Source organism: Oncorhynchus kisutch, linkage group LG29 (genome assembly GCF_002021735.2).
Source record: "Oncorhynchus kisutch isolate 150728-3 linkage group LG29, Okis_V2, whole genome shotgun sequence".
NCBI classification, from domain to species: domain Eukaryota; kingdom Metazoa; phylum Chordata; class Actinopteri; order Salmoniformes; family Salmonidae; genus Oncorhynchus; species Oncorhynchus kisutch.
In genome coordinates, this window is record NC_034202.2 from 19,700,869 (window position 1) to 19,723,109 (window position 22,241).

Genomic DNA, 22,241 nt, shown 5'->3' on the forward strand with positions numbered 1-22,241 from the left:
AGACTGGTGTAGAGAAGACTGGTGTAGAGAAGACTGGTGTAGAGAAGACTGGTGTAGAGAAGACTGGTGTAGAGAAGACTGGTGTAGAGAAGACTGGTGTAGAGAAGACTGGTGTAGAGAAGACTGGTGTAGAGAAGACTGGTGTAGAGAAGACTGGTGTAGAGAAGACTGGTGTAGAGAAGACTGGTGTAGAGAAGACTGGTGTAGAGAAGACTGGTGTAGAGAAGACTGGTGTAGAGAAGACTGGTGTAGAGAAGACTGGTGTAGAGAAGACTGGTGTAGAGAAGACTGGTGTAGAGAAGACTGGTGTAGAGAAGACTGGTGTAGAGAAGACTGGTGTAGAGAAGACTGGTGTACAGATTAGACTGGTGTAGAGGTCACTGGTGTAGAGGTCAGTGGTGTACAGATTAGACTGGTGTAGAGGTCACTGGTGTAGAGGTCAGTGGTTTACAGATAAGACTGGTGTAGAGGTCAGTGGTGTACAGATAAGACTGGTGTAGAGGTCAGTGGTGTACAGATAAGACTGGTGTAGAGAAGACTGGTGTACAGATAAGACTGGTGTAGAGGTCAGTGGTGTACAGATAAGACTGGTGTAGAGGTCAGTGGTGTACAGATAAGACTGGTGTAGAGGTCAGTGGTGTACAGATAAGACTGGTGTAGAGGTCAGTGGTGTACAGATAAGACTGGTGTACAGATTAGACTGGTGTACAGATTAGACTGGTGTACAGATTAGACTGGTGTAGAGGTCACTGGTGTACAGATAAGACTGGTGTAGAGATCAGTGGTGTACAGATAAGACTGCTGTAGAGAAGACTGGTGTACAGATAAGACTGGTGTAGAGAAGACTGGTGTACAGAAGACTGGTGTAGAGAAGACTGGTGTACAGATAAGACTGGTGTAGAGAAGACTGGTGTACAGATAAGACTGGTGTAGAGAAGACTGGTGTAGAGAAGACTGGTGTACAGATAAGACTGGTGTAGAGAAGACTGGTGTAGAGAAGACTGGTGTACAGATAAGACTGGTGTACAGATAAGACTGGTGTACAGATAAGACTGGTGTACAGATAAGACTGGTGTACAGATAAGACTGGTGTAGAGATAAGACTGGTGTAGAGATAAGACTGGTGTAGAGAAGACTGGTGTAGAGATAAGACTGGTGTAGAGATAAGACTGGTGTAGAGATAAGACTGGTGTACAGATAAGACTGGTGTACAGATAAGACTGGTGTACAGATAAGACTGGTGTAGAGAACACTGGTGTAGAGAACACTGGTGTACAGATAAGACTGGTGTACAGATAAGACTGGTGTACAGATAAGACTGGTGTAGAGAAGACTGGTGTAGAGAAGACTGGTGTAGAGAACACTGGTGTACAGATAATACTGGTGTAGAGAACACTGGTGTACAGATAAGACTGGTGTACAGATAAGACTGGTGTACAGATAAGACTGGTGTACAGATTAGACTGGTGTAGAGAACCCTGGTGTACAGATAAGACTGGTGTACAGATAAGACTGGTGTAGAGAACACTGGTGTAGAGAACACTGGTGTACAGATAAGACTGGTGTAGAGAACACTGGTGTACAGATAAGACTGGTGTAGAGAACACTGGTGTACAGATAAGACTGGTGTAGAGAACACTGGTGTACAGATAAGACTGGTGAAGAGGATATGCACCAGATGTCAAAACACCCCATTATGAATGGAGGAGGAAGTGCAAAACAGAAAAGCCAAATGAGAGATTTGGCAAGGGTATCCGTGTTCATTCACTGCCTTCAAACTAGGCTACGTGTAGGCTAAAGGTGTGTGAACCCTGGGTCCGTGGAGCCTTGAGCTCTACCTATATGGACTGGGACTCAATTTGAAACGTGCAAAAGAGCGTGTTACTTGTGACAACATTTGTTTCAAAACCTCTCATTTGAATTGTTTTTTAACTCAAATGTTATGGAGGATAGGAAACAAGGAAAGGAGACCATAAGTGAGAGTGTTGGTACCACCTGCATTCTGTGAACAGCCCCCTAGGGAGAGGGGACGTGTCAAGCTGACCTAAAGGAGAGATTCACCATCTGTCTACACACAGGCATACCTGCTTTAGCCAGTCATCAGCTAGGGACTAAATTGGCTTTGCTGACCACTCCTTTCCAGGTGGTCAAAATGACTCATCGAGGAGATGTTGCTCAAGCGGGGGCACAAAGGCCGTTACAGAGAATTGACAGTGCAGACTGTAGGGGGAGGGGGGGGGCAAGACGGCCCTCCAACCACCCCCGCAGTGGGACATTCCAACATGGAAACAGATGACATGAGAAATGTCAATATCTACTTACCGGTAAGTTCCACCAGCTAGCCTAACTGTTCCAGAACTGTCAAAATAGGCGTGAAAACTTCATGCCAGCATTATAATCACAAAATCACATTTCCTTGACCAGTATTCTCTTCACCGTTCAGAGTCAGAGTTCCCAACATCACATCAAGAGTCATAGTCTACGTATCATCCATCTAAACAGTCAGATAGTAAAACAGTAACAGAGAGTCATGTAGCCTAGTATAGGCCTATTTCCTCTGACACATCAGAGTGCTCTCTGTCTCTAGAGCTTGGCGACGTGGCCAGGACCAGGCCACCAGGGGCGAAACAGCTGGCCGCAGTGAGCGGCAAATCTTACCAGGAGGCGCCTGCTGCCCCCGTCTTCAGGACCCAAAGGGATCAGGGGGTAGATTTTGTGTCTAGACTGCACAGATTCCATGAGTTCCAGACAAAAGACAGGGGGGGGGGGGGGAAACAATGGGTGACTCTTCCATGGGCCATACATGATGAATGCAGCTGCTAGAACACCCCAGGTCCCTGGCATAGGACACCAGGAAGTGGGGGTGATATTCACAACAAGCCTGCACTAGAGGGGGGTAGGCTAACCAATGCTCCTCATATGGAGAGACTGGAGAAGTATATCCCGGCTATCATCAGAAGCAATAGTCTTCCAAATTAGATCAGGCTACCTATAATTTAGTGTATTTTACACTAAGTCTATAAAATTTGAAAGTTTATCTCACTGGCTCATTGACCTAAACCAGGCAAGTAGGCCTGCCTCATTAGATTTTTCCATGGCAGGTGCATTAGTTGGTCTATAAAATATGTACAACAGCCAGTATGTTTCTTATGTTAGTCGACATGAATCCTGGAAGAGGCCAAGATAAACGCAGGAGGACCATGTCAGACTAGCTTGCAGCACAAGAGGGCAATAACCTGGAAAGTCAGTCAGGAACCTGGGGGAATGGCCTCCTCACTCTGCTCACTTCCCTTTCTGCTCTACAATCTCCATACTAGACCACACGCCTCTTTCCTCCTTCCTGTTTCAGGCTTGTTTTTGAGGGGACAAAGGGAAAGAAAACAGAGCATCTCAACTGTCCTTTAGATACATTTACACAGCATTTCCACTTTCTGAACCCCCGCAAAAATCTCCCAGCAGGCAGACGTCATGCCTTGGTGCAAGCGCCCTTGAGAGGAAAAACAATAGCCGATACGGAACTACGGCAATGATCAGGTAACAAATGACAGGCTTTTAAACCACTTCTTGTTATCTGAATTGCAATATTACCAGGAGTTAGAGGAAATTAGGTAGGGAAGACCAACCTACTCCAATTACTCTCTAGAAGCCCAAATCTGATGTTCTTGGGTGGTGACACAGTGGTGCAGGGGGGAGACAGGTCTTTGCTTGCTCTGCCTCTATCCCTGGCTGTGTGCAGAGGTCTAAACCAGCCTGGTGAGAAGCTTTGCGTAGGCTAGCAGCTCACTAGCTAGCGAAGGCGTCCCGGGTAGAGCAACATGGATGTGAGTGACTGAGTGCTGACATCACCCTCCTCTCGCAACATGACTCACATCACCTCGTAACCTGACTGACTCATTGCAGGAGGAAGGAGCCAAAATCTATAATAATTCTGCCACTATCTATCCCTGCCGAGACAATCGCTGTATTTAAAAGACATTCAGTATCACTGGCATGCAATCTGATTGAAAAGGGAATGTTGTCAACAAACAGGCTACCAAATCAAAGTTTTCCATACAGAATCCCAGAAAATGTTTATGCTTAATATGCTTACACAGTGCCCCTGTGAAAACAAGGAGATGCATATCCTGGGGCGTTTCCAGTCAACTCGGCCTGACTTTCAGTCAAAGCAGGCCATTTACTCTTTATATCACCTGTTGGTTGTCTCCACTAGCCTACTACGGTAAGCTTCATCTGAAAAGCTGAGGAAACACAAAAACTGTCCAACCCACCAATAACTGGAGTACAGTGATGAAAAAATATATACATAAATTGCCATGTCAATTGACATCACAGTGGGATATTATTCATCAATCTCCATGACCAAACACTCACACGACCCCTCTCACACAAATCAATAATGCTGCCCACAGAAGATTGAGCAAGTGTGGGCATACTAGCACGGTCAAATGATTGCGAAGGGAACTTCGATGCAGGCCCCTTAAAAACGGTGCCTGCCTCATCACAGCCCTGAAACCTATATCCCCAACAATCATAAAAAGCTTGACCTTCGGGGTGAACAAGCATGATGAAACCAATCACGACCAAACTCTACTGAACTGTGAATGAGGAAGAGGTAAGTAGAAGCAGATTCAGAAGAGAAGACAGGGAGAAAAGAAAGACAATATATTGTTAATGACCAAAGTAGGGGTTGGGTACAGAAACAGTGTGTTTTTACCGTGCACAGCGAACACGTTACAGTGATGGGCTCCATGTCGTGATGACTCCCTCTTCCCTCCCTTGATGAAATTCAGCGCTGGCAGACTCGGTCTCCTCTGGTCCCCAACAAATTTCCCCGGCTGCTGCCCCATAAGGGCAGGGTGCCAGGCCGCAGCCGGGTCAGCAAACTGGGCTCTCTCACCACCTGGGTGTAGGGAACCTGGTGGGTAGGAGATGGAGAGCAGGGAACCCCCTCCGTGGTGCGATTTCCCTCAGTCAGTTTGGTCTCTCCTGGTGCGGTGATGACTGGAAAGTGGAGGCGGCGGGAGATGCTCACTTCTGCATCCCACCACTGACACCAATGCAGGAGTTTTGGATGGAGGTCAATGCAATGGCGAATGGGCAGGCTGGTCCTTATTACTCAAATTCCTCCCTCTTTATCATTCATTGACTGCTTTGGTTGTTTCTGTTACTGTTAGAGAAGGTCTCTAATGGCACTTGTGGGTTTTATTTGTACGACGAAGGCAGTCAGAAGAATACTGGAGGCCCAATCAAAAGACATTCATGTTGATCCAAGGACTAATCGTGATGACTTACATTCATCCAGCATGAAATAACATAATGCAGGCCTAAGCCACTACTGTGCTCCATCGACATGGTTGCTTTAAAAGTGAAGAGGACTCGAGAACAACTGAGAAAGCCCCTATCAAGATGGGGAACTACACAGAATCATAGAAAAGGCACAATTCCTACATTTACCAGCTGAGCTGAGAAACCTCAGTTCCATATCTGGTAAAATGGTTCATAGAGTTAGCAACCGCGGTAGACAGCTACAGGCACCAATCCTGGTCGTCCCAATACAATATCTCTGCAGACACTGGTCATATAACACTTGCCTAGTCAAATACCGGCTACATGTTGTACAACAGTTGTGATCATGTCAATACTGCACATGGCCCTGTGGCAACTTCCTCCTAGACTACAATAACTAGATATTATGTTTTCTCATTGTGCCCTTTAACAAACGTATTGGCATTTAGCTCGTTTTGCGGTCATATCCCTCTGTGGCCATCTCTCGTGCTTTTCAGGCCACACTTAGACATGACAAAAGGCACTAATACGGGCTAAACTGTGTTTGATGAGCAATCATGGGAAACTTAACTAGTTCGCATTACTTAGATGATAGCTTTCTGGTAAAGCCAGTGGCTAATATAAAAGGTTTAAACACTCATTCGATGAGCTAGTTTGCAGACAACTGAAGAATGTTATTCAGTAGCTTTGAAGATGCAAGAGTGCTCGTGCAACACTGTTTGTTGGAATGCTAGTTACAGCTAACCGTGGAGCTAGCCTTGCCTGCTAGATGGCGTTCGAGAACCTGGAAACACACATCGGAACAGTCAACATCTGTCTAACTAGCTAACTTGCTAATAACCAACGAGAACTTCGGACTGAGTACGTTGTCTTCTCGTTTGAGTCAATAGTGACAACATTAATGAAGTTTTGGCTAAATGTCCACCCAACCCTTGGTATTCAATTATTTGTCAAACTTCCGCGTCCACCGTTCTGCAGAGTTTATCTCCAGCAGTGCATCCCGAACCAGGTACTTTAACCAAGGCGCAGACTCCAAACTTCTCAAGCCAGCCAGTGTGTTGTCAGGGAGTTTTCGCAGCTCCTTCTCAACAAGTGCAAATAACAAGCCCGTCGTTTGTATCTCCCTGATTCCTATACTTATTCATAGCTCTTTCGATAAATTGTGTGCAATTAACTTCGGTCGGATAGTCTCGGCTGAGGCAGCCATATTATTTCCGTAAGCAAGGTGGTTTGCTAAAATATGGGTGGGGATACGTTTTACGTCAGAGCGTGCGTGGGCAAGTAGATAGGGATGGGGCCCACACAGACCCATCTCTTCTGTGTTTTTGATGGGACATGCTGAACTACTCTGTAGTATGTCAATGTGGCTAAAGTCATAGACTGACATAAAATCATTGCAAAGTATCAACTGTTGATAAATAGCAGTTTCACTAAAGGTAAAGGGCAGGCAGTAGAGTTGGTTTCATGAATCAAAAAGTTGTCCTTACTGACTGGAGTCGTTTCAACTCATCTTCCGGAAATAGGAGTAAACAAAAAAGAAAGAATCAGCGGAGAACTTTTTGGGATGGACATAGAGGGGCTGTCTAAGATTCCTCCACAAGGATCTCTCATACTCTCAGAACGTGTGCCCTCTTGAGGTAAGATCGTCTTATTGGGGGAAACCTCTAATTAGAAACACTACTTGCAAGCATGATTATATCAAGTTCTCACACACTGATAGCTTGAGGCATGAATAGCTTGGTATTTATTTCTTACGAGAGTAGTTATTCATACAAAATTACAACATTATCAACATTCCTCTGACCTCCCCAGCTATTGCACCAGCAGCTCTATTGTAAAAAAACATTTTGGTTCCCCGAGCAAAAACCCTGTGCTTACCCAGGAGCACGAGTACAGAACATTACAAGACTGCTTCCGACCGCTCTACGACAGATGCCGGGAGCTGATGCTGTCGTAGTCAATGTGGGGTCAAACGACATCCGGAGGCCTAGCTTGGAACTTCTGAAAATGTATTTTAAAGAACTGATTCAAGCACTGGAAGATTCCAAAAAGCGGTCAATCATTTCAGGTCGACTACCATTGTTGGTCCATGGACGTGAAAGATTCAGCAGACTAATGGCATTACACACCTGGCTAAAAGATTACTGTACCTCTGTTGAAATCACTTTTATAGATAACTTTGACACCTTCTGGAAACAGGATATTCTACAGGAATGACGGAGTCCATCCAAATGATCTTGGCTCCTGGACTCTGTTCACACATTTCAAGGCTGTGTTGAGACAATGACTTATCAATGACTCAAAACCAGCAACCTGGTTCAGGTTATCAGTCAACCTACCAGGGTAGTTACAAACAGCAGAGGAATGAAATCATCAACATGTACTGATCACATCTATACTAAGGCTGCAGAAATTTGATTTAAAGCAGTATCCAAATCCATAGGATGTAGTGATCACAATATAGTGGCCATGTCTAGGGAAACCAACGTCCCAAAGGCTGGGCCTAATATAGTGTATAAGAGATCTTACAATACGTTTTGTAGTGATTCCTATGTTGATGATGTAAAGAATATTTGCTGGTCTGTGATGTGTAATGAGGAGCAACCAGACGCTGCACTTGACACATTTATGAAATGGATTATTCCAGTTACTAATAAGCATGCACCCATTAAGAAAATGACTAAAAACTTTCACCATATTAAAATTAGTTCAGTTCACAGGGTTGACCTTAAATTAAGGGACAGATGTAAATGAATCCCTAATCTTCAGAAATGACTGTCGAAGCAACACAATTACTAGGGATTTACAATGATGGTGAAACTTGGGAGACAATGTGGGATTAAGTGGATTGAAATCTTCCGAGAAGAGACACAGGGTTAAATAAGGGACAAGTCAAAATGCGGCATGTTTACACTTTAGCAAGCCTTTATTCATATAAAAAACCCATCTGATTTATTGAATGCTCCATGTGGTCTTTATTAAAGAGCACTTCATTTAATATAACAATTCAAATGCAAAATTGGTGTACAATTTCTACTTAAAATATCAAAGGGACACAAAATGCGCTTTTTGTGGAACGACCCAAGGTATCTTCTGGTTGAGAGTGCAGACCTTGGGCGGGGGTTCAGTCCCTAACACAGTTAAGGCCTTGGTGCCTAGACTTGGAATGCAGGGAACACCGACCTTCCATTGTGACAAGGTCACAGAAAGGTTGCATCTGATACTCTAACCCTCCTGTTCCACCAGTTTCTGACGCGTCACCATCACAATCTCCTCCATCACCTCCGGTTTTAAGATATCCTTGATCTAGAAAGACAGAGAGACAGGTAACTTTATATGCTTTGTAAACACTTTGAAATCTGATGAAAGGTGCTAAAAATGCAATGTCATCATTGACATCATATGAATGGCTTGGATGGCTATAGATTGTGTGTCATGCAAAATAGCTTGCCATCGTGTCCCTTTTAAAAATAATGATCTAACTGAGGCACAATGAATGGAGAGGTTTGCTTCTCTCAGATCCTCTTTCCATTAGCCAGATCAGTACAGAAAGCGTTACCTGGTGTGGGAGTGATGACTCGTAACAGTAGAGCACACTGGTGTCATACAGAAGCACCTTGTGTGCCCCCAAGGCCAGCAAGCAGTTCCTCAACCGCGAGATCACCTCCCGATCAGAGAGCGAGACCGGCTGAGAGAGGGAGAGGTTACAGTGAGGTGAGCCGAAAGACCATGTTGAGACAGGGAAACAGAAGGATTGGGGTAGATAATATAGTAAAAGTCAAACAGTTAAGTCTTGTTGATAGATAAGTACAAATTCAACACTTCACATTATCTACGTAGAAGTACGTAGAAGTCAGATCCCTTGCATTTCCCACTCGCATCTCTGTAGCCCCAGGCAGCTCATACCTCCAGACTGGTGTAGTATCCTCCAGCCTCCTCGTCCTGCTGTCCTGGGGCGGGGTACAGCCACACAAAGCCATTGTTGCCCAGGATGATGGAGGCCCCACACGGCAGGTTGTGGAAGTGGGTTTTCTGTCTCTTGATGAGAGAGGGAGATAGCTGCACAAGAACTCCTTGCCCCAGCTGATGTGATGTGGTTGCAAATTAATTAGAGAAGAATATGAGGTCAATGATTTTCAATCACTTTAAAAACCATAGAACATCAAAATTGTTGATCACACATTGGGTAGTTCATCTTAGCTACCTTTCCGTACTTTAAACTGCGGGTGTGAAGAGAGAGTGCTCCATCCGAGAAAACAGACTGTACCTCTGCCTGAGAGAAGAGCTAGTCAAGGACAACCTTGACCATAGTCACATACAAATGATGGAGCAGATAGAAGTTAATGCATTCATCAATGAGAGAATTACACTTTCTAGTAGACGGTAGAGTAAAAAAAAAAAAGGGAATCTCAAGATTCCATGTAATTTCAGTGTAGTTCGGAGGGTAGGCTGGATATGATGAAGGAAAAAGGGCCCAGGTTACTGGTTAGGGTCAGATCAGAGGATACACTGATGAGGTCCCCCTCCTGAAGGTAGTCTCTCATGGTGAGCTCATCTTCTGCTGACCGTCTCCTCTAAGAAGGACAGATATAGACATAGAAAGATGGATTTATGGTAAGACAAAGAAAGAAAGAGAGAATAATGTAAATAAATATCCAAAGATGTTTGACCAACAGCGTCATAACAATATGCTTGCACTGGGTGCTAAGAGGAAGAGAGGACCAAACACACATTTACCCAAAGACACTTCCATATTCCCAGATCTAAGTTGTCTATTCCACTCACCAGCTCTCCTCCGGGCAGATTGACAGAAGACAGCAACAACACAGAGTCCAGTCTGGAGTTGGTCTCCACCTTCCAGCGCTTCTGTTGCACCTACAAACAGCAGACAAACACTAAGCTCCAACCAGGAGAAGCACGATCACCCCAAGTCATTATTAGCCTTACTGACCGTATCACCACCTCAAATGGAAACATACCTCTGTGATCCTTCCGACCACCACATCTCCAACCTCCCCATTGAACCTGGGAATCAGAATAGATAAAGATGGCAAAATTAATCAATAACAAGTCATATATATATATATATATTTTTTTAACATACCAACTTAGACTGTGATACAATAACAGCAGATGCTGCACAATGGAACCATTGTCTTCAACATAGAGTCAGTAGCTAATCACTGTGGTAAATCTAAGCCTACAGACATTACTGTGGCACCTGGTCCACTTACCTGGTCCTGAGCGGCCGTACACAGACGAGCTTATTCACCCTCTCCACCTCTCCTGCCACAGAGGCTGTTAGTTTTTCTTCATCCATGTAAGTCCCATGACCCCTAGAATGACAATCAGTTTGGTCTAATCATGACTCACTCAATATACACATATCCACTCATGTATACTCCGGACTCAGACATTGCTCGTCCTAATATTTATATACTTCTTAATTCCATTCTTTTAGATCTGTGTGTATTCTTGTGAATTGTTAGATATTACTGCACTGCTGGAGCGAGGAACATAAGCATTTCACTACACCTGCAAGTACATCTGCTAAATATGTGTATGCGACCAATAAAATTTGATTTGAACACAATTCAAATTAACTTGGAAGAGGGGGTATGATTCAATGAAGAGAAACTTGAAATTGTGCAACAAATATTAACAATAGTATTAGTAACCCATATGGAAAAGATTGTTACATGTTCTACCTGGAACTTGTCAGTAATACATATAGCAGTAAATATACTTACAAGATTCATAGAATATTATTGTAATATCTGACATATGGGTATTTAACATGTAGACATAACAGAAATATTGCATGTATTATATATTTTTTTAAACATACAAGAGACATGAAAGCGAAGCATTCTAAAAAGGTGTCACATACATGGGACATGGGAAATACACATTTCAGTGCATTTGCATACCACTGTCTGATGTCATTGAAGCATGCAAGACCACCACGAGGAGGAGGAAAGCAGGAGGAGGAAGGGGAGACAATGAGGAGGAGAGGGGAGAAAGGGACAAGAGGAGGGGGAGAATGAGGAATGACTGGTAACTAAATAGATTCACTGCTGTTAAGTGGAGATCTCGCAACAATCATACAATTGTTCTCACGATAGCACATTGGTACTAGTCTGATATGAATATAAAAGCTAAGTGGAGGTGTCATGCCCATAGGGGACAGAGGCATGTGCCCCCTCATAATTGTCCTGTTTAATATGGATATAGTTATAATTTGTTGTTGTTTTTCTCTGTAATGCTACCAGCCACCTGGCAATTTTAGGAAGTTGGCTTTAGCTTTCCCAGATTGGTTCCCAATATCCTAACTTGCTACCACGAAGACATTTCAGGCTATCAATAAAAAAGTTAAGAGTAGCTAGATTGTCTAACTATCTTCGCTGGAATGCCTGCTGGCAAGTAATTACTAAATGTACTGAATAAGACTCACATTCCTTTCCATCTTTTACCCAGATTTCAGCAGATAAGCATATTTAGTTTAATTAAAAGGTGCTACACATAGCAACCACGATATACTCTAGATCAGGGATGAGCAGCTTTGATTGGGGCGGGGCCACACAAAAACAGAACTCATGAGGGGCTGCAGTGGCTTGTGGGTCTGCGTACCCACATCCATAACCCCTCCCCCCAATTTCTGAAAGGGAAGATTTTGCAATTGTATAACTAATTTCATGCAATTCTACTCATTTTGCCATGCGGCATATAGAAATATTTGCAGTTTTAAAGCAAATTTCCTGAAATTCTACACATTTTGCTATCGAGTGGAGGCAAATGTTTGCAGTTTTAATACGATAACTGATGTGTTGGGTGTACTGGTTTTTAAATCTATCCACGATTATGCACCACAATACATGTCAGAGATGATTTTAAGTTGTGTACCCAGTAGGTCTCTCAGGTTCTCTGGCACTGGCTTTTTAACTATCCCAAAGCCTAGGACCAAAAGGCATGGAGAGACAGCCTTTAGTTACTATTCCCCCATCCTCTGGAATAGCCTGACAGAGAACCTGAGGGGGCTGAAAATGTGGACATTTTTAAAAGCAATCTTTGCTTTTCAGTCTTTTGTATTCTATTCTCTCAACAGTAAAAATCAAGTTGCACATCCCTGCTCCAAATTTCAGGAAAAAGCTCTCTCATTTCAAAATGCTAAATTCTCCAACGTGACCCCCTCGAGACCAGCCCTTTGCCATCCTCACGTACTTTGTGCCCCCTCATATTTTTGGGTTGCATGACACCCCTGAAGCTAAGCAGGGCTGGGCTTGGTTAAAACACTGGATGGGAGACCAAAGGCATAGCTGTAGATAAATCAACTGTCCAGTAGGAGGTGCTGCCCAGCCTCAATCATGGAAACTCATACCTAAAAGTGAAAATGTATATGCAAATATTGTATTTATTTTAGTAATTATCATGTTTTTTTTTATGTTGACTTATACAAAACAATGTAAAACCTACAATTAAAGCATTTATTTTGTAGAGGTTACATTCTCAGAACACACTTATAATATTCAGACGACTCATAATTAATATATTTTGGCTGAAATATGTCATACCATATATTTGTAGGAAATGCAGCACAATCAAGTATTCAATTGTGTATATCATATAAGTCATATAATTTAACACAAATACACCACTGACATACACTACTGTTCAAAAGTTTTGGGTCACTTAGAAATGTCCTTGTTTTTCATGAAAACATACATGAAATGAGTTGCAAAATTAATAGGGAATATAGTCAAGACATTGACAAGGTTATAAATAATGATTTTTAATTGAAATAACTGTCTCCTTCAAACTAGGCTTTCATCAAAGAATCCTCCATTTGCAGCAATTACAGCCTTGCAGATCTTTGGCATTCTAGTTGTCAATTTGTTGAGGTAATCTGAAGAGATTTCACCTCATGCTTTCTGAAGCACCTGTCACAAATTGGATTGGCTTAATGGGCACTTCTTACATACCATACGTTCAAGCTGCTCCCACAACAGCTCAATAAAGTTGAGATCCGGTGACTGTGCCAGCCACTCCATTATAGACAGAATACCAGCTGACTGCTTCTTCCCTAAATAGTTTGTGCATAGTTTGGAGCTGTGCTTTGGGTCATTGTCCTGTTGTAGGATGAAATTGGCTCCAATTAAGTGCCATCCACCGGGCATGGCATTGCAAAATGGAGTGATAACCTTCCTTCTTCAAGATCCTTTTACCCTGTACAGATATCCCACTTTACCACCACCAAAGCACCCTCAGACCATCACATTGCATCCACCATCCTTGACAGATGGCGTCAAGCACTCCTCCAGCATCTTTTCATTTCTTCTGCGTCTCACGGATGTTGTTCTTCGTGATCCGAACACCTCAAACTTAGATTTGTCTGTCCATAACACGTATTACAATCTTTCTCTGTCCAGTGTCTGTGTTCTTTTGCCCATCTTAATCTTTTATTTTTATTGGCCAGTCTGAGATATGGCTTTTTCTTTGCAACTCGGCCTAGAAGGCCAGCATCCCGGAGTCACCTCTTCACTGTTGAAGTTGAGACTGTGTTTTGCGAGTACTATTTAATGAAGCTGCCAGTTGAGGACTTGTGAGGCGTCTGTTTCTCAAACTAGACACTCTAATGTACTTGTCCTCTTGCTCAGTTGTGCAACAGGGCCTCCCACTCCTCTTTCTATTCTGGTTAGAGCTAGTTTGCCCTGTTCTGTGAAGGGAGAAGTACACAGCGTTGTACGAGATCTTCAATTTCTTGGTAATTTCTCGCATTAAATACCTTAATTTCTCAGAACAAAAATAGACTGACAAGTTTCAGAAGACAGTACTTTGTTTGACCATTTTGAGCCTGTAATCAAACCCACAAATGCTAATACTCCACATACTCAACTAGTCTAAAGAAGGGCAGTTTCATTGCTTCCTTAAATCAGCACAACAGTTTTCAGCTGTGCTAACATAATTGCAAAAGGGTTTTCTAATGATCAATTAGCCTTTTAAAATTATAAAACTGGATTAGCTGACACAACGTGCCATTGGAACACAGGAGTTGCTGATAATGGGCCTCTGTACGCCTATGTAGTTTTGCTTTTCTTTCAGAAACAAGGACATTTCTAAGTGACCCAAAACTTTTGAACTGTAGTGTATAAGGGAAAACACCTTACAGGATACTTAATCGATATTTGTATAAATAATCTTCTGCTATACAAGATTCTTATTTTAAGTTCATTATTATTATCCATACGGGACGTCAAGCTGGCTAAATAACCTATGAATGGAGTGAATAGCTACAGTACTGTACAAGTGAAACTTCCCGAGTATTATGCACTAACAAAAGAGACCCGACATATCATGTCAACATCATATCTAACGTTAGCTAGCTACCTATCTAAAGCAAACAAGGCGTGGATTAATATTGATTTACAGTAAAGGGGGGGGGGGGGCTCAGACTCAAAATGTTATAAAATGGGAGCAGTACTCGTGAGGTTCATACTAGCTTGTAGACAAACATACCTCATGAACCCTGTATCTGATGTAATCACATCACCGGGCACAACTAGATCTTTCCCATCCAAAGCAGACAGAGAGGGTGATAACGATACTTGTTTCCGAAAAGTTGGTAATCTCATGTCCGCAGCCATGTTTTCTGTCTTCTGTAAATTTAAACGGCGCATGTAAATGACGTCATCAGATACTTGGCCATTCAGAATGTACCGAAGCCGATTTCCACAAAATCCAAATAATGTCTCTCGACATTCGTTCATTTTAGAACTTATTTTCACAATATTTCAAACTGTATGAGTAATAATGTGAAACAGACAATGCGTTGCTTTGCAAAAAAAAAACATTGTTTACGTAAGGATGCTAGTTTTCTTTAGTGTCTTGCGCCATCATGTGGACTTGAAGCGGTACTTCAACCCACCGCATTTTTCATTATCATTATGTGTGGAGGGCAATAAATAAATAACAGAAAATCATAGCATTTTAACATGGAAATAGCTGTTCTATAATTCAGCCTACAGTAGTAGCGAATGTGTGGTGTTCAAAGTAGGCTTAAATTCCATGAGACTTTCGAAAAGGAAGTGACTGAAAATGTTGTGTTGTTTGATGCAAGAAACCACTTTACAAAATAAAATGCGTTATTATTCCCATACCATTATTACAGAGAATCAGACAAATTATGCTACCCTCTGCCTATTGGCTACTTAGCTGATTCAAGCCTGTCCCAAAATACAACACTGCCCCTTTAAGACAAAAAAAAGCTCTTTACCTGACTAGATTTTTAAAGATTGATAGAAATGTACACGTTTTGTGCTCTTGTAGGCACCTACTGCAGTACCCTGTTTAAAGGCACTTAAATATTTTGTCTTGCCCATTCACCCTCTGAATGGCACACATACACAATCCATGTCTCAATTGTCTCAAGGCTTAAACATATTTATTTAACCTGTCTCTTCCCCTTCATCTACACTGATTGAAGTGGATTTAACAAGTGACATCAATAAGGGATCATAGCTTTCACCTGGATTCACCTGGTCAGTCTGTCATAGAAATAGCAGGTGTTCTTAAAGTTTTATATACTCAGTGTATGAAGTATAAGATGTTTGACATCTGTGTGGACAGTGCTTTGTCAACTGATATCTGTCACCTACAGGGTCTGAACCATTCTTGTGTGAGTTGGATGGCAGTGGTAGGATGTTTCACATCCGGGAGCCAACCTCCATGCATCTCCAGGCCAGCTACCTGAAGACATTTGCCCCCTTCCAGGTCCTCCAGGAGGATGGAGGCAGTGTTTGCGACTGCCGGATGTGGTTCCCCAACATTGCCTCCCTCCAGATGCACCTCACCCACAACCCATGCAGCCTCTACTACAGGTTCCTCCCTCGCCAGGGAGTCAACACACCACCGTCCACAGAGTCTGTATTTTGCAGGAGGCACAGGGAGAAGGATGAGAATCCTCACCAAGTGGTGCAAGGAGGAGCTATGGTCCTCCCAAATAAATATTATTACCCGATTATAATCACTTGTGTGCTTTTGACAGGTCATGGTCTTCTTTACACCTAATAAACATTCACAACACGCTAGTTCACAGGAGGTTGGTGGCACCTTAATTGGGGAGAACGGACTCGTGGTAATGGCTAGAGCGGAATAGTATCAATTGCCTTTCCATCCGCGCCGTTCGCGCCGTTCTTGTGAGCCGTCCTCCCCTCAGCAGCCTCCACTGCGTTAGTTCATAATAGGCTACCAAAAGGTCCAAAGTAAAGAACACTATGCAGACGTATTAATATCATTCTTTATTTAGAATATAAGGAAAGCACACGTCTTTACATTCACATACAGTTCATCATTACACAACACTTTACATTAATATACAGAGATAAAGGGACAATTTATTACAGTGTAAAATTTTGAAAAATGTACACCTATTTCTACATACTGTACATTTCATTGGAATTCAACTTTTTTACTTGACTTTTTCAAACAACCTTCCTCCTGAGTTGGAAGGCCTACGATGACAGGACGTAAAGTGAGGATAATCGTATTTCATGACAGCATGAAGGAACCGCCCAAAAGCTCAAATCTGTTATGGTAAAACATCCTTATCTGAAATACAGAGAACTCGTCTTGACCAATAGAATTATTAACTAGAATAGCAAAGTATCTCCTTTGACATGCTGCATCCTGGCAATACTGTATTGACTATAGAAACAGATGAATAATGGACAGTTAGCCTACTCTTGGAACCAACATTCAGTCCTTTGTTCAGATTCTCTGTACAGGCAATAGTACAACAGTTTCCTTTGGAACAACAAAGTGTTTTTGACACACTCTGATTTTTTTGTGACCGTTACAAACATAATACCCAATAAGTCTAAGCAGACTCGATTGTAAATAAGGCAACCAGTAAAAATGTATTTGAGAAGGGCTGTACTATCAGCTCAACCCACCAGACATAGTACACCCGGACATACTCTGGTCCATTGCAAAGTCATAGCGATGCCTGCCACACCAGCAAACAGTAGCCTCTCTGAGAAGGAGGGAGAGCGCAATCTGTGGCTCAAGTGTGCAGAGGTAAAGTGCAGAGTTGTTTGCATTAGCAAGTTTCTCTTTCTTCTCTGCCATCATAGCACCATGGTGGGGATATGGTGAACCAGGGGGACCTGGTGTTGGGTCAGGCTGGTGATCGGTGGGGGTGGAGGTGAGATTTGGGAGGCAGTGTCTGCGCCCCCCGCCCCTGGTCTGTGCCTGGCACTCTTCTGGTGTGCCCGCAGACCTGCCAGTTGGGAGTAGGCGCTCTGGCACACGTGGCACTTGTAGGGGCGCTCTCCGGTGTGCAGGCGCACGTGGTTGCGCAGGGTGGACGACTGGCTGAAGCGGCGGTTGCAGAAGCGACAGACAAACGGCTTGTCCAGGGTGTGGATGCGCATGTGGGAGCGCAGGTTACTACGCGAGTTGAAGCCCCGGTGGCAGATGACGCAACGCATGCGGCTGGTCGCAGACGAGGAAGAGGACGAGGACGAGGGGGAGCAAGATGAAGAGCCGTCACATGAGTGGGAGTCCTCTGAAGGGAAAGGAGAAAGAGGGAAGGTGAGATATTTATGTCAGTCACATCAGTTTATGAATTATCAAATGTTGATTTTGACATGGAAAAGAATTCGTCTATTTGCAGTAGTTTGAAATGAACAAGGGTGATGTAAATCTGTTGGCTGCAGCAGAGCCCATAACACACTGGCCCCACAGGTAAAGGGGGTCAGATAGTAATCTGGTTCTCTAACGCCCATAGCGTGAGGAAAAAGGAGCTCACCATTGCGGCTCTTTTTCTGATGCTCTTCTTCTGTACCGGGAACGCCAGGAATACCAAGGAAGGTGTTGTGGGAGTTTCCGTACCACACTAGCAGCTCCTGGTCTGGAGGGATAGTCTGTAGAGAGCAGGAGGAGGAATGTTAAAGAACTAATAGGATGAGGTAACTATATCTGTGGAGATCCTTTGTTCCGATGACACTCTCCACCAACTTTGCATTACGCATCAAGAGTCAGATCTCTGTACAAACAGCAGGTTGTGCTATTCAGCAGCTGAAAATAGGTTGCCCTATACAGGCTAGGGGAGAGTTGACCCTTTTATACAGTCTATGGAGTCTACACCAACAAAGAAGGCCTATAAATGAATGGGCTTAGCAGAACTTGTCATGGCAGCAACCACACGCTTTCAAACGGTCCTTGTGAAGGCTGCATGTCAGAGTTGTGATTGACCGTATCTGACTTGGTTCTCACCTCCACGGCCCTGTAGAAGATGCTGCTGCCGATCTGCACCACCTCCAGGTTCTGCTCCTGCTCGTTGCGCGCACACTTGATGTAGGTCATCCAGCTGCGATGGTCCTCCTGACTGGCATCAATGAAGTAGCGTACCGTGCCATCATCGTTGAACACCTGAGATCAACAGCAAGAGGTTAGGAGTCTGGTACAATTTTAATGCAAATTACCCACTGGGCGCACACACACTGGTTAAAATAAAGTGGTTTCCACATTATGTCAATTAAATTACTTAAAACAAACGTGGAATTGACGTTGTGGTTATTATTGTCCATGTGTGACATAGACTCTTATACATATTTTTTTTTTTACAGCTTACTTGTGAACTAGACCAACTATTCCCCCGTGCACATGTGCTTCCTTCACAAACATGACATACAGAGATTCAATGCTGTTATTCTCTTGCCTAATTGTGATAGCAGCTTAGTCTCTAGTTATGGTAGCTGCACAGATGATTCTCACCTCCCACATGAGGTTGTTGTTCTTTAGCAGGTCCACGTGTTCAGGAGAGATGACCGTGCCAGTAAATGGACCCATCTCTGTGCCTGCCTTGATCCAGGTCTTGGAGAAGATGCCCAGGCCCTCGCCAGGTATGGAGCTCTGGGCAATGATCACCTCACTGGGCAGCACCAGGCTGGACAGCTTCTGGACCTCTGCAAACAGAAAAAAAGAGTAGGTTATTTGACTGATGCGTACATTTCATTAAACCTGTGAATTTGGTCATTCCATGGTTATAAATGCATGAAATTGTCGGCCTACCCAAGCTAATCAATTTGCCTAAAAGACGTTGAGGATAGGAGTGGTTTAAGTCAGGCATTGTGCATTAATGCCAACATTGTTTTTTTCATAAAATAAAATGTCAAAAAGCAATGGTTGATGTATAGGCCCATCTTTCGAATAAAAAAAGTTAAATATGATGCTTTGATAGCGTTTTGATAAATCATGAATTTAAAAAATATATTTACTGACTTATCTAAAATAATATTTAATTACGTGTCTTACGAATTAGGTGTTTAACATTTTGTAATTGCCAACACAGCAAATAGGTTGCATCTTATTTTGGTCACGAAATATTAGGTAGCCTAACATCTCATACACCGTTTAATTCGATTAAATGGATGAATTGAAAGTTGTTTAAAAAAAAAAAAAAATACTCGCAAGCATTTTCATCCTCATTCATTTTTTTTTTTTTAAACACTTGGGTTTCTTTAATGTCAGAATCAAAGAAAATGTATTTGGGACTGCGAAAAGACGGCTCGAAGAGAGGTTAAATGGTCTTCTATTGCTCAGGGTCCAGCCATTTGTCATGCTTCAGATGTGATATTCATTATACCCTACTGGAAAGAAACGGCTAATTCCAAATTCATTATCCTTTTAAGAACTTTGTAGCAATAAAATTGCGTTGAATGAAATGAGGACTTGTTTAAAAGGCCCAGGAATTTCTCGAACAAAAAAATGGAAAGGCGATTAGATGGTTGACATGGTATGAATGGCAATAGAATTAGCCTTCACGGCGCATTATCTGAGGAACAGAAATCTTTTAAGGCGAGAGAAAGAGAAAAGCGCCGGAGCCCATAGCTGCCAAAATAGGAAAAGAGACTGTCCGGAGATTGATGAATGCGGGATAAAACCCGGGACACCTCAAAGAAAGGGAACCTTTCTCTCCCTTCGGTTTAAGTGGAAACTTTCTCAGGTCAAGCACAAAGTTAACCAAATGAGTTTAATACCCTTCGTCTTTCAGTCAGCAACAGTTACACGCCTAACAAGCTTCTAAATGCAAGGTCTCAAAGCACTAAATGGGTTAATGCGCTAAATGGGTGGAAATAAAAGGGCCAAAGAATGAAAATACGGGAGAACAGTAATGAGAAAGTCACAGAGACCTTGGGAAGAAATCTAGAACAGAAGAGTGACGGTTTCCACTTCTTTTGGTTCACTCTCAATGACACATGAGACCTCACTGAGGTTCTTGTGTTGAATACATTCTTACAAAATGCCCATTTTACACGCCTTTTAGTCAATTATTGTCAACAAGAGGGACACTTGTTAAAATAACAGAAATTGTTAATAGAAAATACATCTAGGTTGAGTCAACATGTTGAGGGTATTGTTTTTTTGGACCAGTTGTTTTATAGCCTAATAAAATGAACCATATTTAAACAATATATATGATTTCACTCTGATTATAGCCCATGTCACAATTTGGTATAATAATAATAATAATAAGGCTACATTTAACGAGACAAGCATTAGGATGTTAAATTGCAACAGATAGGCCTAGGCAATACGTTCTTTAGGCCTAGTGGCTGGTTGCCCGTACAGAAATCATAGGAAGAACTCTAAAAGGGACAATTACCTCCAACGAACGACTGTGCGAGGACCTCGGCAGTGAAGGCTGTCTTGGGACCGATGCTGCTCTGCCTCTCCTCCATCAGGTGCTCCCCGATCACATTTCTCCACCGTCCATACAGGAAACTGTGCAGAATGTCTGAGGTGATAATATCAGACAAGGACCGACTCTGGCATTTAAATCCAGACTTAAGGGCTAAAGCCTCTGCAGGTAATACCGAGCCCATCTCGCAAACTATTGCAAGCCGTGTTCAGATATGAGTGTCTTTAAATGCAAAGTGGATATTCCTTCCCGTTAGACGGCTGGGTGGAAATGTGCCGTCCTCCTGCAGCGAGGGTCCTCTTTATAAGTTGCTGGTCTGACCCCTCTCTAATTAGTTATTAATGACACTCCCCTTATGGTATGGACCTGCTGCAGCAGAAGAAAAGCCGCCTCTATTAGGCGGTCCTTCCCTTTCATATGAGAGAGAGAGAGAGAGAGAGAGGGGAGAGAGAGAGAGAGAGAGGGGCGAGAGAGAGAGGGAGAGAGAGGGGGGAGAGAGGGGAGAGAGAGAGGGGGGGGGGGAGAGGGGGGGGAGAGACAGAGAGGGAGGGAGAGAGAAGGAAAGAGAGAGAAGGAAAGAGAGAGAGAGAGCGAGAGAGAGAAGGAAAGCGAGAGAGAAGGAAAGAGAGAGAGAGAGAGTGTGTGTGTGAAATGGAGAGAGACAACAAGGAGCCTATAAGCCAATAGACTACTCAGCCATATAAATGCAGACATGATTGTAAATAAACAAAAATATGTTAGGGGAGTATCCATTTTTTTCAGTCGCTTACAAATGATTCAACATCCCTTTACACACCAATCAGATGAGATGTTTCTTCATGAGAGATGTCTAAGACAGCCTTCTATAAAACTAATTCCAAAAATCACTTGGTCGCCAGTTCACCAATAGTTTTAGTAAAATATAAAATGTACATTTTAAAGTTACTGAATAGGGCCGTATAACATATAGCGTAGATCAAATGTAAATATGGCTAAACAATTGATACAAAATTCACGTTTCTATATTCCCCTCAAATGCTATACAACACAATGAGTCCCACGATTATTTAACAGAGTGAAAATGCTGTCAACTTTAAACTGGTTCAACAATTAGTTTAAAAGTTTGTCTGTCATCAAATTAAGGTCATTGGGTCTGGGAGTTTCTTAAACGTTCTTTCTCAGGCATTCCGCATTCATGTGGTTGGCAATATTAATTTTCTTCCAGGGAGTTATAGCGCGGGAATAATAGAATAGAAACAAGCTCAACGTGCTTTAC

General features: G+C 42.9%; 3 protein-coding genes and 1 long non-coding RNA gene across 4 annotated transcripts in view; 1 reads left to right on the forward strand and 3 right to left on the reverse strand.

The window, feature by feature from the left end:
• The window catches only part of LOC109873830 (tyrosine-protein kinase ABL1-like), a 52,129-nt gene extending 45,610 nt beyond the window's left edge, over positions 1–6,519 (reverse strand). The window contains exon 1 of the mRNA XM_020465551.2: positions 4,715–6,519. Coding sequence (XP_020321140.1) covers positions 4,715–4,847 — 133 coding nt within the window. The 5' untranslated portion in view covers positions 4,848–6,519. The remainder of the gene's footprint in view (positions 1–4,714) is intronic.
• Positions 6,520–6,542: 23 nt separating this feature from the next.
• Positions 6,543–16,306, forward strand: LOC109874282 (uncharacterized). Its single transcript, XR_002252687.2, has 2 exons — positions 6,543–6,923; positions 15,941–16,306. It is a non-coding gene; the product is annotated as an uncharacterized LOC109874282 (long non-coding RNA).
• Positions 8,189–14,964, reverse strand: LOC109874281 (exosome complex component RRP4-like). The gene is made up of 9 exons (XM_020466130.2): positions 14,800–14,964; positions 10,521–10,622; positions 10,266–10,311; positions 10,072–10,161; positions 9,795–9,860; positions 9,491–9,559; positions 9,193–9,369; positions 8,846–8,974; positions 8,189–8,592 (listed from the first exon to the last, which is right to left on the reverse strand). Exons 1-9 carry the CDS (start codon positions 14,958–14,960, stop codon positions 8,512–8,514), a joined length of 921 nt encoding a protein of 306 aa, XP_020321719.1. The 5' UTR covers positions 14,961–14,964; the 3' UTR covers positions 8,189–8,511.
• Positions 16,307–16,565: 259 nt separating the features above from the next.
• Positions 16,566–21,380, reverse strand: LOC109873524 (PR domain zinc finger protein 12-like). The gene is made up of 5 exons (XM_020465183.2): positions 20,951–21,380; positions 19,060–19,250; positions 18,559–18,714; positions 18,092–18,206; positions 16,566–17,848 (listed from the first exon to the last, which is right to left on the reverse strand). Exons 1-5 carry the CDS (start codon positions 21,168–21,170, stop codon positions 17,409–17,411), a joined length of 1,122 nt encoding a protein of 373 aa, XP_020320772.1. The 5' UTR covers positions 21,171–21,380; the 3' UTR covers positions 16,566–17,408.
• Between the last annotated feature and the right edge of the window lie 861 nt (positions 21,381–22,241).

What these genes read in the sequence shown, in the direction of transcription:
- LOC109873524 (XM_020465183.2), bottom strand. Translation starts at nt 21,170, where the DNA reads ATGGGCTCGGTATTACCTGCAGAGGCTTTAGCCCTTAAGTCTGGATTT. An exon ending in ACAACAACCTCATGTGGGAG is followed by an intron (nt 18,715 to 19,059) that starts GTGAGAATCATC and finishes TGTTGATCTCAG; the next exon opens with GTGTTCAACGATGATGGCAC. An exon ending in TCAGAAAAAGAGCCGCAATG is followed by an intron (nt 17,849 to 18,091) that starts GTGAGCTCCTTT and finishes CTTTCCCTTCAG; the next exon opens with AGGACTCCCACTCATGTGAC.
- LOC109874281 (XM_020466130.2), bottom strand. Translation starts at nt 14,960, where the DNA reads ATGCGCCGTTTAAATTTACAGAAGACAGAAAACATGGCTGCGGACATG. An exon ending in GCAGTTTAAAGTACGGAAAG is followed by an intron (nt 9,370 to 9,490) that starts GTAGCTAAGATG and finishes ACATCACATCAG; the next exon opens with CTGGGGCAAGGAGTTCTTGT. An exon ending in GATACTACACCAGTCTGGAG is followed by an intron (nt 8,975 to 9,192) that starts GTATGAGCTGCC and finishes TCCCTCTCTCAG; the next exon opens with CCGGTCTCGCTCTCTGATCG.